The sequence below is a fragment of the Nelumbo lutea genome, chromosome 1 (genome assembly GCF_056320005.1).
Source record: "Nelumbo lutea isolate HS-2025 chromosome 1, American lotus-T2T, whole genome shotgun sequence".
Classification (NCBI taxonomy): Eukaryota; Viridiplantae; Streptophyta; class Magnoliopsida; order Proteales; family Nelumbonaceae; genus Nelumbo; species Nelumbo lutea.
The window spans coordinates 205764757-205779086 of NC_142684.1; the positions used below are offsets into that span (position 1 = coordinate 205764757).

The 14330-nt window shown below is 40.6% G+C and overlaps 1 protein-coding gene across 1 annotated transcript; it reads left to right on the forward strand.

Annotated features, from left to right (window-relative positions):
* The first annotated feature begins 1546 nt into the window (after nucleotides 1-1546).
* Nucleotides 1547-12872, forward strand: LOC148880557 (protein mago nashi homolog). The gene is made up of 3 exons (XM_088962498.1): nucleotides 1547-1863; nucleotides 2013-2189; nucleotides 12439-12872. Exons 1-3 carry the CDS (start codon nucleotides 1648-1650, stop codon nucleotides 12496-12498), a joined length of 453 nt encoding a protein of 150 aa, XP_088818624.1. The 5' UTR covers nucleotides 1547-1647; the 3' UTR covers nucleotides 12499-12872.
* Nucleotides 12873-14330: the final 1458 nt, after the last annotated feature.

Here is a 14330-nt window from a genome sequence, read left to right on the forward strand (position 1 = left end):
TAATAATAACAATAATAATTAAATACAAATAAAATAATGGCATATTAATAAAATATAAGAAAATAAAGTAATACATTATTAATAAAATATATAAAAATTGTTTACTCCGATTCTAGCTCCAAATGAATCGAATAATAGTAATTGGAATCTGTTTTCAATTTTATCTAGTAACTATTAACAATTAAGAAATTAATAAAAATTAGTATTAATAGATAGCCTAACCCAATTAGACCTATAAATTTTTAGGTTCAATCAACTATTTTCTTCTAAGCTAGGTCTAGCTTGGATTTGCACCAAGACCACACATAATGTGGTCATTAGGGCTATAAGCGAATTTGATTTAGATCATATCCAACTACATCTACATCAACATTCGATTATGAAATCTCTAGATCTGCATCCATACATGATTATTATTATGTTGGATTTTGAATTTTAAAGTATAAATGCGTATATGTATACTTACACATAATATCTATGTGTATACAATAATTATACTATATACAAAATAATAATTTTTTATTAGATGTGGATTTTAATCAATTTGGGTAGGGTTAAATTCACATCCAATTGAATGATTAACCACATGCAAATTCTAACATCCAAATATGGGATAATCAGATTTGAAGTTAAATTGGGTGTCAAACTTTCGAAATCCAATGATGGCCCTAGCAGATAGGGCCCAAGGTAAGCAACCCCTAACAGGATCAACTTGGAAATTATATGCATATATGGTATATAATATTTAGATAACAAATTTTATACTAATAAATATATGTTATATATATTTTATATTAGACTATAATTAAATAAAAAATTTAATTTGTAAAAAAATCATAGTTCTATAATTAACACGGGAAACCCTTTAGGCTTAGATAAATATTATTACACTTAAGGTGTGGGCTAGGCTAGGTGAGGCAATTCATAGCTCATTTGGCTTCAATATTATATAAAAATAGTTAAAAAACCCATAAATTATGTATCCATGGGTTGCACTTAATTTGGTTCAGTCCAATTATATGAATGTTACAATGCATGCAACTTGGATGGGTTGGGTCACGATTAGGATCAATCCAAGCCTAATCCAAAGTCTTAAAACTCTAACTTTGGACTTAGATTAATTTAATTATTGACTAAAAAATTAACTATAGATTAATTTAATTATGACTATAGCCTAATTTTTTATATTTATTGATCTTTAAGTATTTTAAACATTTAAGTGATATTTGCAAAAAATTGAAACGTTTAATCATTAATATAGTAAAATAAATAAAATAGAACACTTACAAATAATAAGGAAAAAATAATTAACAATAATTTATTATTTTATTAAAATATTAATATAATTAATTAAAATTACTAAATTATTAAATTAGTAAAATATTTTTATAACAAATTATTAAAATAAAATTTTAATTATTTTAAACAACATTGATTCTTTCTTTAATTATAAGTTTTGGATTATTTCACTTTTCTCAATAAACCCGTGCACCGCACGGGTTCCCGTTGGTTCTGCATAAAAACCCCGGTGAGGCGGTGACAACAGGATTTTCAATCAGCCGAATCCAGAGAGCGTACCCACACTTCACAACAAATACCCAGAAGGGAAAAACGAATAACAGCAATCGAAGCAGGAAGGGAGAAGAAATGGCAGGGGAAGATAACGCAGAGTTCTATCTTCGATACTACGTAGGCCACAAAGGAAAGTTCGGCCACGAGTTCTTAGAGTTCGAATTTCGTCCCGATGGAAAGCTTCGCTACGCCAACAACTCCAACTATAAGAACGACACCATGATCCGCAAAGAAGTCTTCCTCACCCCCGCTGTACTCAAAGAATGCCGTAGAATCATTGCGGAGAGCGAGGTTTTGTTTTCTCTTTATCTTCTCCTTTGTTTTAGACTTTTTTTTTTTTTTACTCTGGAATTTGGTAGGGGGTTAGGGTTTCTTCTCTTTTCCTTCTCTGTTGGTTGTTCTTCTTTGTTCTTCTTGGTTGAATTTGTGGAGATTTTCAGATAATGAAGGAAGATGATAACAACTGGCCGGAACCCGACCGCGTTGGGCGTCAGGAGCTTGAGATTGTGATGGGGAATGAGCATATTTCATTTACCACTTCGAAGATTGGGTCGCTTGTTGATGTCCAAAGCAGCAAAGATCCCGAAGGGCTTCGCATTTTTTATTATCTTGTTCAGGTATGTTGAATGGATCCTAACAAGACAGAGCAAACTAGAGACTGTTTTGCACTAGTTTGTTTGCTTAGATGTTTAGGTTTGTTTCTGCATTGATCATTACTCTTCTGTATCGTTAACTGCATTAATTAAATGTTGGAGAGAAAAAGTGTGGCGCAAATGCTGAAATCATGATTAACCATTACGGCTGACGTTGGAACAGTAAGCAGCGTGGGAACACTTTGGTGGGGAGGCGAGTGGTTTGTAGTTACAAATTTACAATAGATTGAATTGAAGATATGGGCAGGTGTTGAGCTTGTCTCATGATTATGAATGAATTTGGTAGGGATTATAGATGGAGGGTGTCTTGTTCGCTAACGTAGTTTGGATGATTGGTTTAGAATCAAAAGGTTCCATGAGTTTTTTGCCCTATGGAATGAAGAGTCTCTCAACCACTTACTGATTCCTCTGGTTTGACGAGGAGGGGTGATTGGATTTCTTGTATTTATTTGGGTTACTTTTTTATTTATTTTGCATAGAAGCTGATAGACATCATCGCTTGGGTTTCTTTTGATGGTTCTGAAGCCTATGAAAGGAGTTCTACTGAGAATGCTTTTGTGATTCCTTGGAATTCTTGGAAAGATGAGAATAGAAATTTTTGATGATGATGCATACCTTGACACTGATTTGATACAGGATGAATCCAAATAAGTCACTGAAGTATGCTTTACTGGATCTTATCTGGATGTAGAATTGTAGATTCATGTGTTGCACTTGGGATAATTTTGGTTATTTCAAAATGGAAAGTATTAGATTGATTGATTAAGTGGGATTCTAGAACAAAGGATTCATGGATACTATTTTGAGAACCGAATTCACAAAGTAAGATAAGATGTGTCTTGGGTGCATCATGTGTTATCATATGTTCAGAAAGTTAACAATGTATATCTTTTTTCTTGGAAATTGGGGGAAGAGAAGGGCTGACCAAAATCATGACTGGGAAATCCAAAAGTTGAAAGATTTGGAAGAGGCTTGAAATTTTGGAGAAGGTTGTTCTATGAGAAGGCAATGGAGTTGGAAGCAAATATTACCTAGAAATTCTTTTATGGCCCCTTTTCTTCTTAAGCTGATATCTTTAGAAAGTGATTGTATATATTTTGAGTTCAGTATTAAACTTGGATGATATAAGTAGCAGTGTGGTCAAAACCAAGCATGGGTTAGAAACATCGGATGATACAGCAATGGAGTGTCCTGTCTTTATGGATTTAACCTATAAAAAACCGTTACTGAACACATGGACCCTTCAGGAGGGGCATGGAATCCATCTTGGAACAAGAGTTGGAACATGTTCATGCGTAGGCAGTCCTCTTGGCTTCATCATGATTGATTGCTTAATTTGGTATTGGGTTCAAGTCTGAGAGTGGCCACTCTGCAGTAAAATGCCAAAGGTTAGAGGACTGTATACAGTTCACCTTTCCAAGACCCCAGATACTGGGGCCAATACTTGGATAATGACATTTTTTCGATGATCAACATGATTGAATCCCAATAAAAGTGGCTCAGTAGCTGCAGCTTCATAAAAAAATGGTGATCTGCAATGATCCAAAAAGACTTTAGTTGTCCATAAAATTAACAGGCATGACATTGATGTGGACGCGTATCGGGAGCAGCAGCAGCAATGATCCGGTGTTCTCATCCTATCCAATTCGGCAGTAACAGTCTTATCCATTCAGCATATTAGATTAGACTATCTTGTTATTCTTATCTTATTAAGTTAGTAGATTAGATTATCTTATCTTATTAGATTAGGATTAAGAGAGATTATCTTATCTTATTAGATTAGGATTGAGAGAGACTTATCTTATCTTATCAGTCTTATCTTATCAAGATAGAGTTGGAGGTCTCCCTATTCAGCAAGGAGTCTCCCTAAGAGCAGGACTTTTGTAATCTTCTATTTAAGGAGCCACTATTATTGAATAAAGGCATCCATAATTTCAGTCAAAGAGAAAAGTAAAGGAGAGTTAGGGTGATCTCTTGGACAAATCACCCCTTAGGGGCAAGGGGAAACTAGAGGCCTTCACCGTGGACCGACCCGTGACGAGATCCTACGCCCGGGCCCATAACAGACATGGCATGCATAGACGAAACATCAACTAGTTCCCTAGGGCACTCTGCATGTATACATACACCTCATTCATGGTTGTGCAAGATCAAAGGATAAAGTGAGCGGTAAATTTAGCCTCCTATTGACAAATACAAACTGATACAAAAGCTCCTACTAACTGAAATGTACTTTTTGAAGTTAAAATAAACAGAGGGAATTAAAATTTTGAAACCATACAGTTCCAAACAAACAATTTGAAGATAGTATTTATATTCTCTCAGGTAGGTGAACCTGTCACATCACATTTAGCCCCTCATTGCATTCTCCTTAATCCCATTGTGCTCTCATCACACTGCCCATCGCATTCAGATTTTCATTGCAATGAAAGGACCATAGCTACCCATGCCTTTATATGCACATGTTGAGAAAGGGCGGGAGCCCAAGTACCGAGGTAACCACATGCCACATGGACATGTGGCAAAGCCCTAACTGGTCCAGATGGCACAATCTGAACTACTTTTTACGAACCCAAAAACAAACTTTCTAGAAAATGGCACAAATTAAAATAGTTGGTAGCAAATTCGGAAAGGAACTTTCTAGAAGAGGGAAGTTCCCCCTAGGAAATCTATAAATAGGGATCTCCCAAGGAGATCTAGACACCCTTTTGCCTACAAGCCTTCTAGAGTTCTTGTGAGCACTTACCTCATTCTTTAGAGACTCCCTCTTGCCCATTCAGGTTTCAGATCTGAGATCTGGAACCATCTCGATCTCCTCTCTCTGCCATCTGCTGTCTTTCAGGCAGACCACTTCTATGTTTGATTCCATAGTACTACAAAAGGTATGGATTTGATTTTTCAGAAACGAGATGATTTTGGATGGAGAAAAGATGGATATTGAAAGGATAGTGAGGATGCAAGATGTTTGTGAGGTTGGTGTTATTTTATTAGTTTCCGGTCTAGCTGCTTTGTTGTTGAAATGTTTATTGGGAGGTCGGTTGGCTGGGATATTGAGTTGAATGTTGCCGTTTTTTTTTTTTAATGAGTACTGAACAGTGTTGTTTGTAGTGTGGTATTGTTCAAGAGGTGGTATTCTTTTCTTAGAGAGTGGTGGTTTAAATTATATCCTCTCTTTCTATGTGGTGACCCCTTGTCACTTATGATGTACTGAATTATTGAAATTTTGTAAAATGCATATGAATAATGTTGGGAAAATGGGGGGCTTGGGATCAGGAGGGTGCGGTTATTTAACAAAGCTTTGTTGGGTTGGCTTTGGAGGTTTGGGGAGGAAAGGGAGTCTCTTTGGAGAAAGGTGATTGCTTACAAATATGGTGTGGTTGATTTTGGGTGGGATTTAAGGAAGGTAAAGGCAGTGCATGGAGTTTGTATGTGGAAAGGTATCATGAATTTTCATTCAGCCTTAAAGTTGGGGATGGTGCAAGAATTAAGTTTCGGGAAGATGATTGGATTAGAGCTGGAAAGTTGCGTGATTTGTGCATGTCTATAATTTAAGTAAGAAGAATATCTCAGTTCACTGTTTCCAAGTGAATCAAGGAAGGGATGTGTGGCACCAATCTTTTCGAATACCTTTGTTCGATTAGGAGTTGTAGGAATGTTTGAGACTGTTGTCTAAATTACAAATGGTGGAAGTGGAGGTTGATAGAGAAGACTCAAGATGGTGGAAGATGTGCAGAAATGGGGTGTTCACAGTAAAATCCTACTACAACTGTCTTACTAGGAATCAAGTGGAAAAAGTCAATTTGAAAGGAATTTGGGGGAATCTAGTTCCTCCGAGGGTGGAAGCATTTGCTTGGTTAATTGCTTTGGAGAGTATCCTGACTCAAGATCAGTTGAAAAGAGGAGGTCTACATTTTGTGAACAGGTGTCGTTTGTGTGCTGAAGTGGAGGAAAACATTCTTCATCTCTTGGTGCGTTGCAGATTTTCCTCTCGTATTTGAGGATTCTTCTTCAAGCTTTTTGGTGTGGTTAGAGGAATTCCCAACTGTCCAAAGGATGTTTTTGAATGCTGGCCTGTTCTAAATGGAATCAAAAGGGAAAAGATAGATTGGTCTGTTCCTTATGTGATTTGCTGGGATATTTGGAAGAAGAGAAACAAAAGACTATCTGAAGGCAAGGCAAAATCCAAGGAGGTATTATTTCCAATTGTAGGGACTGGATTGGATTTTAATCCTTACTGAATTTTATGGGATTTCTAGAGTCTCTTTAGGTATTGGCTTTTGGGAGGGAAATTTCTTGATGTATTTCTTGCTTTTCATGTACTTTCTATTTTGGGTGATTACTCGTCACCTCTTTTTTCTTGTAGCTTTTCTTTAAGATTAATGAATTTTCTTTTGTTATTTATCTTCAAAAAATGTTGGAATAATTTGACCTCATTTTTTGGTTTTGAGGTGAGTGACAAAGCTGAAAAGCTGGTAGAATAGATTTATGAAAATAAATGATTGGAGTCAATATTTAAATTGATTCATTTCAAAACTTTCGTAAAATAATCTATTTTTAGATTTTTTTTTATGAATGAATAATCTATTCTTAGATGTTCATTGATAGTTTCCACATTAATTCGGATGATGACTAGGAAAAATGAGTCTAAGGGGGTGTTTCTTACAGTGGGGTTGCATTGCTGTTGCATTTTGGGTTGATCAATACAAATTTGTGAGAAATATGTGTTGCCACATCATATATGAATGTCATTTTGTTGAGACTCAAACACTCCCTCCGGAACCCACTAGGGGAGTGGAGCAGGCCACCACCTATCAGCCATTCACAAGAAGACAGAGGAGACAAGCGACAGAGCCCCATAATTAGTTACACTCAGAGTTGGTTACTCTGCCGCCTGAAGATATTTCACCCATGTTATCTGCCAAAGTTAGTTATCTAGAAATCAGAGGATATTCCCTCTGATATACACCTGTAGACCAGCTATATAAGGCCATCATCATATAATGAAAGCATTAAATGATTCTCCCTTAATTTTCTTCTCCCCGAGTCCAGCTTATTCCTTCCCTCCCTTCCCTCTTTTCTCTCCATCTTCTGTTTTAGGAGGTCAAGCCTCCCTCAAAGAGGTTTCCGAGGTGAGCGGAAACTCACCAAGTTGGTATCAGAGCCAAATTGCAGACCAACTATGTCGCAGACAAGATCCTCTACCATGGAAGATAGAGTCGACCAACTTGAGATTGGGTTCCACTAGGTACTGAACGAACACAGGGATCTCAAGGTGGTCATCTCTAACCTCATCTCCCAACAACAATCCGGCGAGACCAGTCATCCAGTAGGGGCTGACGCCTCTGTTTCCGGTAGCCAAGGAATTGGGAGTTACCCCGCCGGAAAGGTTACTAAAATCAATTTTCCCAACTATTCCGGTGGAGATCCCATTCCTTGGATTTTCAGAGCAGAGAGATTCTTCGAGTACCATGAAACCCCTGCACACCAGCACGTCGCCATCGCCTCCATTCACCTAGAAGGAGACGCTATTCTCTGGCTCCAATGGTATCGACAAACCCATCCTCAGGTAACTTGGGCGGAGTTCACGGAAGCCCCGTGCATCCGTTTTGGGCTGACGACATTCGTGGATTACGATGAACTCCTCACTCGACTAAAACAGGCTGGGACGGTAGCAGGCTACCAGCTCGAGTTCGAAAGAATGGCAACCATGGTACATGGATGGGCGGAGAAGGCTTTGGTAGGGTGTTTCGTGGGAGGTCTCAGATAAGACATCCGCTTGGAAGTGAGAGCTCTTCGACCAGCGACAGTCATGGCGGCGGTGGGTATGGCTCGCCTGCAAAAAGAGAAGATTGATAGTATGCGCTGAACCAGCAAACCATCCTACCCGAATGTGAGGGCTCCTCTGCGGGCCGAACATCAACCCATGAAACAAGTTGGGGATTCTCAGAAGCCCATTTTGCCCAGGCCCACTGTGCACTTCAAGCGCCTCTCGTGGGCTAAGATGCAGGCCCGACGCGAGAAGGGCCCCTGTTAAAATTGTGATGACAAGTTTGGACCGGGCCATAAGTGCAGAGTCCAACGAGTGTTTCTCCTTCAAATAGAGGAAGAACCGAAAGAAAACGTAGAAGATTGTGAACTGATCTCAGTTGAACCTGAACTTGTTGGAGCCGAGATCTCCTTACACGCCCTCATGGGCCTCAACCCTCTTCAGTCCATGCGAGTAGAAGGAAGGTTGGTGGGCCGATCTGTGATGATCTTGATTGATAGTGGCTCTACCTTGAATTTCATCACTTGCCGATTAGCAAGGCAACTATGTATGTCTATACAATCCACTCCACTCTTTTCAATCTATGTGGCTAATGGAAGTCAGATGTCATGTGATGGTGTGTGCAAGAAGGAAAAGATCCTTATACAAGGCCACTATTTTGTGGTAGATCACCCATTGGATTTCTTAGGGGCTGATATTATTCTGGGAATTCATTGGTTATGTGGCCTAGGGCCTGCACTATGTGATTGGGCCAAAATGATGATGGACTTTTATTAGGATGGTCAGACTTGCCATCTACAAGGGGTGCGGCCTCCGAGTCCCCAAGGTGATACTGTAGCTTCCATGTTACGGGCCTCCAAGGATAGCCCTTATTTATGCACTTAGGCATGCAGCCTACAGTTCCAACTTTAAACAGTCAAGGCTGTGACCAACCCACGGAATCCCAACACGAGGCACTACGATCAATACTCGATCAATTTGGTGACGTGTTCAAGGAACCAAGCCAATTACCTCCACCCCAGGCCCATGACCATCAGATACCCCTCTTACCAGATTCTAAACCGGCCAATGTGAGGCCATATAGATACCCCTATTTTCAGAAGCTAGAAATTGAGAAGGCGGTAAGAGAGCTAATGAACAAAGGGCATATACAGACCAACACCAGCCCATTTTCATCCCTTGTACTCCTAGTAAAAAAGAAGGATGGTAGTTGGTGGTTTTCTGTAGATTACCGGGCCCTGAATCAGATTACAATGAAGGACAAGTTCCCGATACCCCTCATTGATGAACTGCTGGATGAGTTAGGAGAAGCACATGTGTTCTCCAAACTGGACCTGCGATCCCGGGTATCATCAGATCCGAGTTCACCAGGCCGACATCCATAAGACAGCCTTCAGAACCCATGATGGCCATTATGAGTTTCTGGTTATGTCGTTTGGGCTCACAAACGCCCCCTCCACCTTCCAAGCCCTCATTAATGACATTTTCAGGCCTTTCTTAAGGTAATTTGTTTTAGTATTCTTCGATGACATTCTGGTTTACAGCAAGGATTGGGTTACCCAAAATGACCAAGTGTTCTTTTGGACAAAAACATATACAATACTTAGGCCATGTGGTTGCAGCAGGGTGGGTCATGGCAGACCCAGAAAAGATAGATGCCATCCAAAAATGGCCCAAGCCCACTACTGTAAAGGCTCTTAGGGGTTTCCTTGGGCTTATCGGGTATTATAGGCGTTTCATTAAGGGGTATGGGCTCATGGCCGCCCCTCTAACGTGTCTGTTGAAGAAGGATTCTTTCAGCTGGGCTGATGAGGCCCAACGGGCCTTTGAAGACTTGAAGACAACAGTTTCGAGCCCTCTAGTCCTTACTCTTCCAGATTTCACCCAGCCCTTTGAGATTGAGTGTGATGCCTCAGGTGCAGGGGTGGGGGGGCCATCCTGATGCAGAAGGGACAGCCCATTGCTTACTTCAGCAAGGCCTTATCAGCCGCCCACCAGAATCAGTCCACTTATGTCAAGGAGATGATGGCAGTCCAGAAATGGCGTACATACCTATTGGGACGCCAATATATCATAAGGTCAGACCAATGAAGTCTGAAGTATATAGCAGAACAAAGAGTGCACACCCCGGAGCAGCAAAAGTGGCTTAGTAAACTGATGGGCTTCGACTATCGAATAGAGTATAAGCCTGGGCCCGCCAACAGGGTAGCTGATGCCTTATCGCGGGTAGAGGAGCTGGCCCAACTAACCTACTCTCAGCCCAGTTTTCCCTTGTTTGAAGCCATATGGCAAGAAGCAAGGTCTGATCCGCAGGTGCAGGACATTAGGGAAAAATTGAGGCAGAACCCTTCCCAGGTTGTAGGGTACCAAATTGTGGGACCAGACCTCTTCTTTAAGGGCCGGCTCGTGATTGCTCCGAATTCCAGCCACAAAACTGAACTATTGATGTTGTTTCATGATTCCTCTTTGGGAGGACATTCAGGAGTGCTAAGGACTCTAAAGAGGCTCAACAACCACTACCATTGGGTAGAAATGCACAAGGACGTGTTACACTATGTATCCAAATGCCAGACCTATCAACAACAGAAATACTCCTCACAGTCTCCTGTGGGCCTCCTACAACCCCTCAAGATTCCAGAGCAAGTATGGGAAGACCTCTCCATGGACTTCATGACCGGACCTCCCCGTTCTTTAGGGAAAGAAGTTATCATGGTAGTAGTTGACCGTCTCACCAAGTATAGCCATTTCTCTACCCTGCCTCACCCTTACACCGCAGCAACAATGGCTGACATCTTCATACGGGACGTCGCAAAATTGCATGGGACACCAAGATCCGTTGTCTTGGATCGTGACCCTCCCTTCCTGAGTTCATTCTGGAAGGAGTACTTCTGATTGCAAGGAACCCAACTGCACCCATCCACAAGTTACCACCCCCAGGCGGATGGATAGACTGAAGTTCTTAATCGGTGCTTAGAAGCCTACCTAAGGTGCTTCATAGGGGAGAAGCCCAACAATGGGCTCACTGGCTTCCGTGGGCAGAATACTGGTACAACACAACTTATCAGTCAGCAGCAGGAATGACACCCTTCAAGGCTCTATATGGCAGAGAACCTCCTCCCATATTACCTTATGAATTTGGGTCAGCTAAGGTGGCAGAAGTAGAGACTCGCCTACTGGCAAGAGATGAGATCCTTAGACTGCTCAAGGCCAATTTGACTAAAGCCCAGCAAAAGATGAAGGCCTACTATGACTCTCACCACCGCCCACTAGAGTTTCAGGTAGGTGATTCTGTCTGCCTTAAGCTCCAACCTACCCGCCAGGTCTCAATGATGAGACGGGCTTGGCACAAGCTAGCCCCCAGATATTCTGGGCCCTATAAGGTGCTGGAGAGAGTGGGCCTTGTTGCTTACAGATTGGACCTCCCTGCTACCTCGAAGCTACACCCGGTGTTTCACATCTCACTTCTTAGGAAAGCTGTGGGGAATCATACCCCTATCTCACCCAACTTACCCCAATTTACAGATGAAGGGGACATTTACACGGAGCCTATCAAGATTGTGGATTTCAGATGGGTTCAACGAGGAGGGCAGGTTGTGCCAGAAGCCAAGATTGAATTGGCCGGACTGCCTCCAGAAGAGGCCACATGGGAACCTTATCTAAGGCTGAATGAGAGGTTTCCCAACCTAGACCTTAAGGGCAAGGTCAGTGCTAAGGGGGGAGGAACTGTTGAGACCCAAACACTCCCTCCAGAACCCACTAGGGGAGTGGAGCAGGCCACCACCTATCAGCCATTCACAAGAAGACAGAGGAGACAGGCGACAGAGCTCCAGAATTAGTTACACTCAGAGTTAGTTACTTTGCCGCCTGAAGATATTCCACCCATGTTATCTGGCAGAGTTAGTTATCCAGAAATCAGAGGATATTCCCTCTGATATTGCACCTGTAGGCCAGCTATATAAGGCCATCATCATATAATGAAAGCAATAAATGATTCTCCTTTAATTTTCTTCTCCCTGAGTCCAGCTTATTCCTTCCCTCCCTTCCCTCTTTTCTCTCCATCTTCTGTTTCAGGAGGTCAAGTCTCTCTCGAAGAGGTTTCCGAGGTGAGCGGAAACTCACCACATTTCAATTACAAAAATGCATTTATATAAGAAACATCAAATTTGGTGTTTTAGGTAGAATAGCAATTTGTATTGATCAACTCAAAACATTTCAGGTGGAAAAATCTTTCTCATACAAATTTGTATTTCATCAACCCAAAACGTAACTGCAACATAACACCACCGTACTAAACACCCTTTAAATCATTTTAAACTAGATTGTTGCTTGATGGTGATGCAAGTCATGCAGTTGCGTTGATGTAATATAATAAATCGAATTACAGGCATACTGGTTAAGCTATTCCATGTAGCATATTCTCATAGTGGTACCTTTCTATTATTGCAGGACTTGAAGTGTTTCGTTTTCTCTCTTATTTCACTTCATTTTAAGATCAAGCCCATCTAGTCGAGGATCATTGCTTTTATTTGTCATAATGCGGGCAGGAGGCAACTCGTTTTTGATAATTGAGAGGCAACAGTAACCATTATTTTGATGTTTCCGGGGTTCTGCTTTCTGGTTTCTGGCTGCAAGTGTCTTTGATGTTGGATTTTGGATTTTGGATTGTTTGGGTAGTAATTGGGTGGAACCCGTTCTGGTTTCTGGCTGTAACTATAAGGTTTTTTTTATCATACACAGTTTGTAGAAATATTGACTGGTATTGTACCAAGTACTCCCTTATTAGAAGCATGATAAAGGACCTTGGTCTACTAGTTTTCTTGATGTGAACTAAAGTTGAAACTATGGAAGACATTAAGCTGGTGGCTCTGATGACTTAAAAAGTCTTTGGTGGGGAACATGGTTTGCTTCTTGAATATCTTCAATCACAGCCTATTTTGACCAAGGGGAACTATTCTCATTTGGGAGTTGGAACTGCAACTCTTGTTGATGTTCGTGATCAATGGTGTGTGGAACATTCTTTTTTGGGGTAAGGAGACCTACCCTGTACTTTGGGTGGTAGTGTCACTTGGGTCATTGATGCAATACTCTGCCCTTGTTGTGAACATCAGTTTTGAATTTCCACCGTTCTCCTTTATGATATCTCCAAAAAAAAAGTTTTGAAAAGAAATAGAAGAGTAAAATGAGGTAGAACATCCATCAACAAGTTCAAAGCTTGGTTTCGGAGATGTAATAAAGTGGGCAAAATGATACCATAAAAATTCAAAACTGATGAATTCAAAGAATCACTACCCCAAAAACAGTGTAGCTCTCTGCTCCAAATAAAAATTTGGGCACCTAAACATCATTACCCCAAAATACAAGATAGTGTGGTCTGTATTTTGCCCCTCTTTTTCGGTAAAACTTGGCGGAACAATAAGCTACTTTCTTTTTTTTTTTTTTCATTATTTGGCTTTTGACATGGTTGGTCTACTTGGCATTTTGGGTGTTCCAAACACTTGTAATTTTGGGTGCGGAACAAGGACTTGATGTCCTTGAGTTTAATGTTTTTAGCCTGAGTATCTGGGGTGATGCGGGGAAAAAACTATTTGGGTGAAATGTCCTAAGCGTCGAAGTCACTTTGGTGCTCCTAGAAGTGTTGATCGGTCAGTGGCCATTTCTGTATTGTTGCTGGAGATGGGATGGGTCAAATTCTATATGTTTCTAACAGGATCTGTTTGATAATAGTTTCTTTTAGATCTTACTCCATTGTGGGGGAGGGCTACCCCGGGGAATTCAGATTAGCTGAAAGAGATGGCTGTTCCCTGTTCAGCCGGCTGTGCAACTAATGATAAATGTTCAACGCCAGTGATAAACTCACGGGCCCTTTTTTTTATTGTCGTTGGTTCCACAACACACTTAACAGCCATCACGTTCAATAATCCGTAACAACGTTTTAAAAAATGATTCGGAAACGAAATCGTTATGGCCATCGATTTCTGGGTCAAGGCTTCAATCATTCAATTCAAACGGGCAATCTGTTTTGACAAATAAATTAAAAAAATAAATAAATTGGTAAAAAATCGTTGAATGGGTCGATGGTTCGACTGCCTGGGTCAATGGGTTGTTGATTTTTTAATGGTTTTTTACCAAAAACTGGGTTTTGGGTAAAATAGAATCAGTTGCTTGGATGGTTCCTAGGCCAAACAGTCTGATCGTATGGATCAACGACGGTTCAAAAACCTTGATTCGTATAACCTTTTTTTTTCCTTTCTACCAAAAATATAATAATGCTTCCAAAATGTAATTATGTGGGTTTATTGAAATCTTTCCATTTAAGTTTTCTTTCTTGCTATTTTTTA

Excerpts from the sequence above, each read along its gene's own strand:
- LOC148880557 (XM_088962498.1), top strand. The coding sequence starts at position 1,648 with ATGGCAGGGGAAGATAACGCAGAGTTCTATCTTCGATACTACGTAGGC. Across the intron at positions 1,864-2,012 it reads GAATCATTGCGGAGAGCGAG|ATAATGAAGGAAGATGATAA; the intron begins GTTTTGTTTTCT and ends GGAGATTTTCAG. Across the intron at positions 2,190-12,438 it reads TTTTTTATTATCTTGTTCAG|GACTTGAAGTGTTTCGTTTT; the intron begins GTATGTTGAATG and ends CTATTATTGCAG.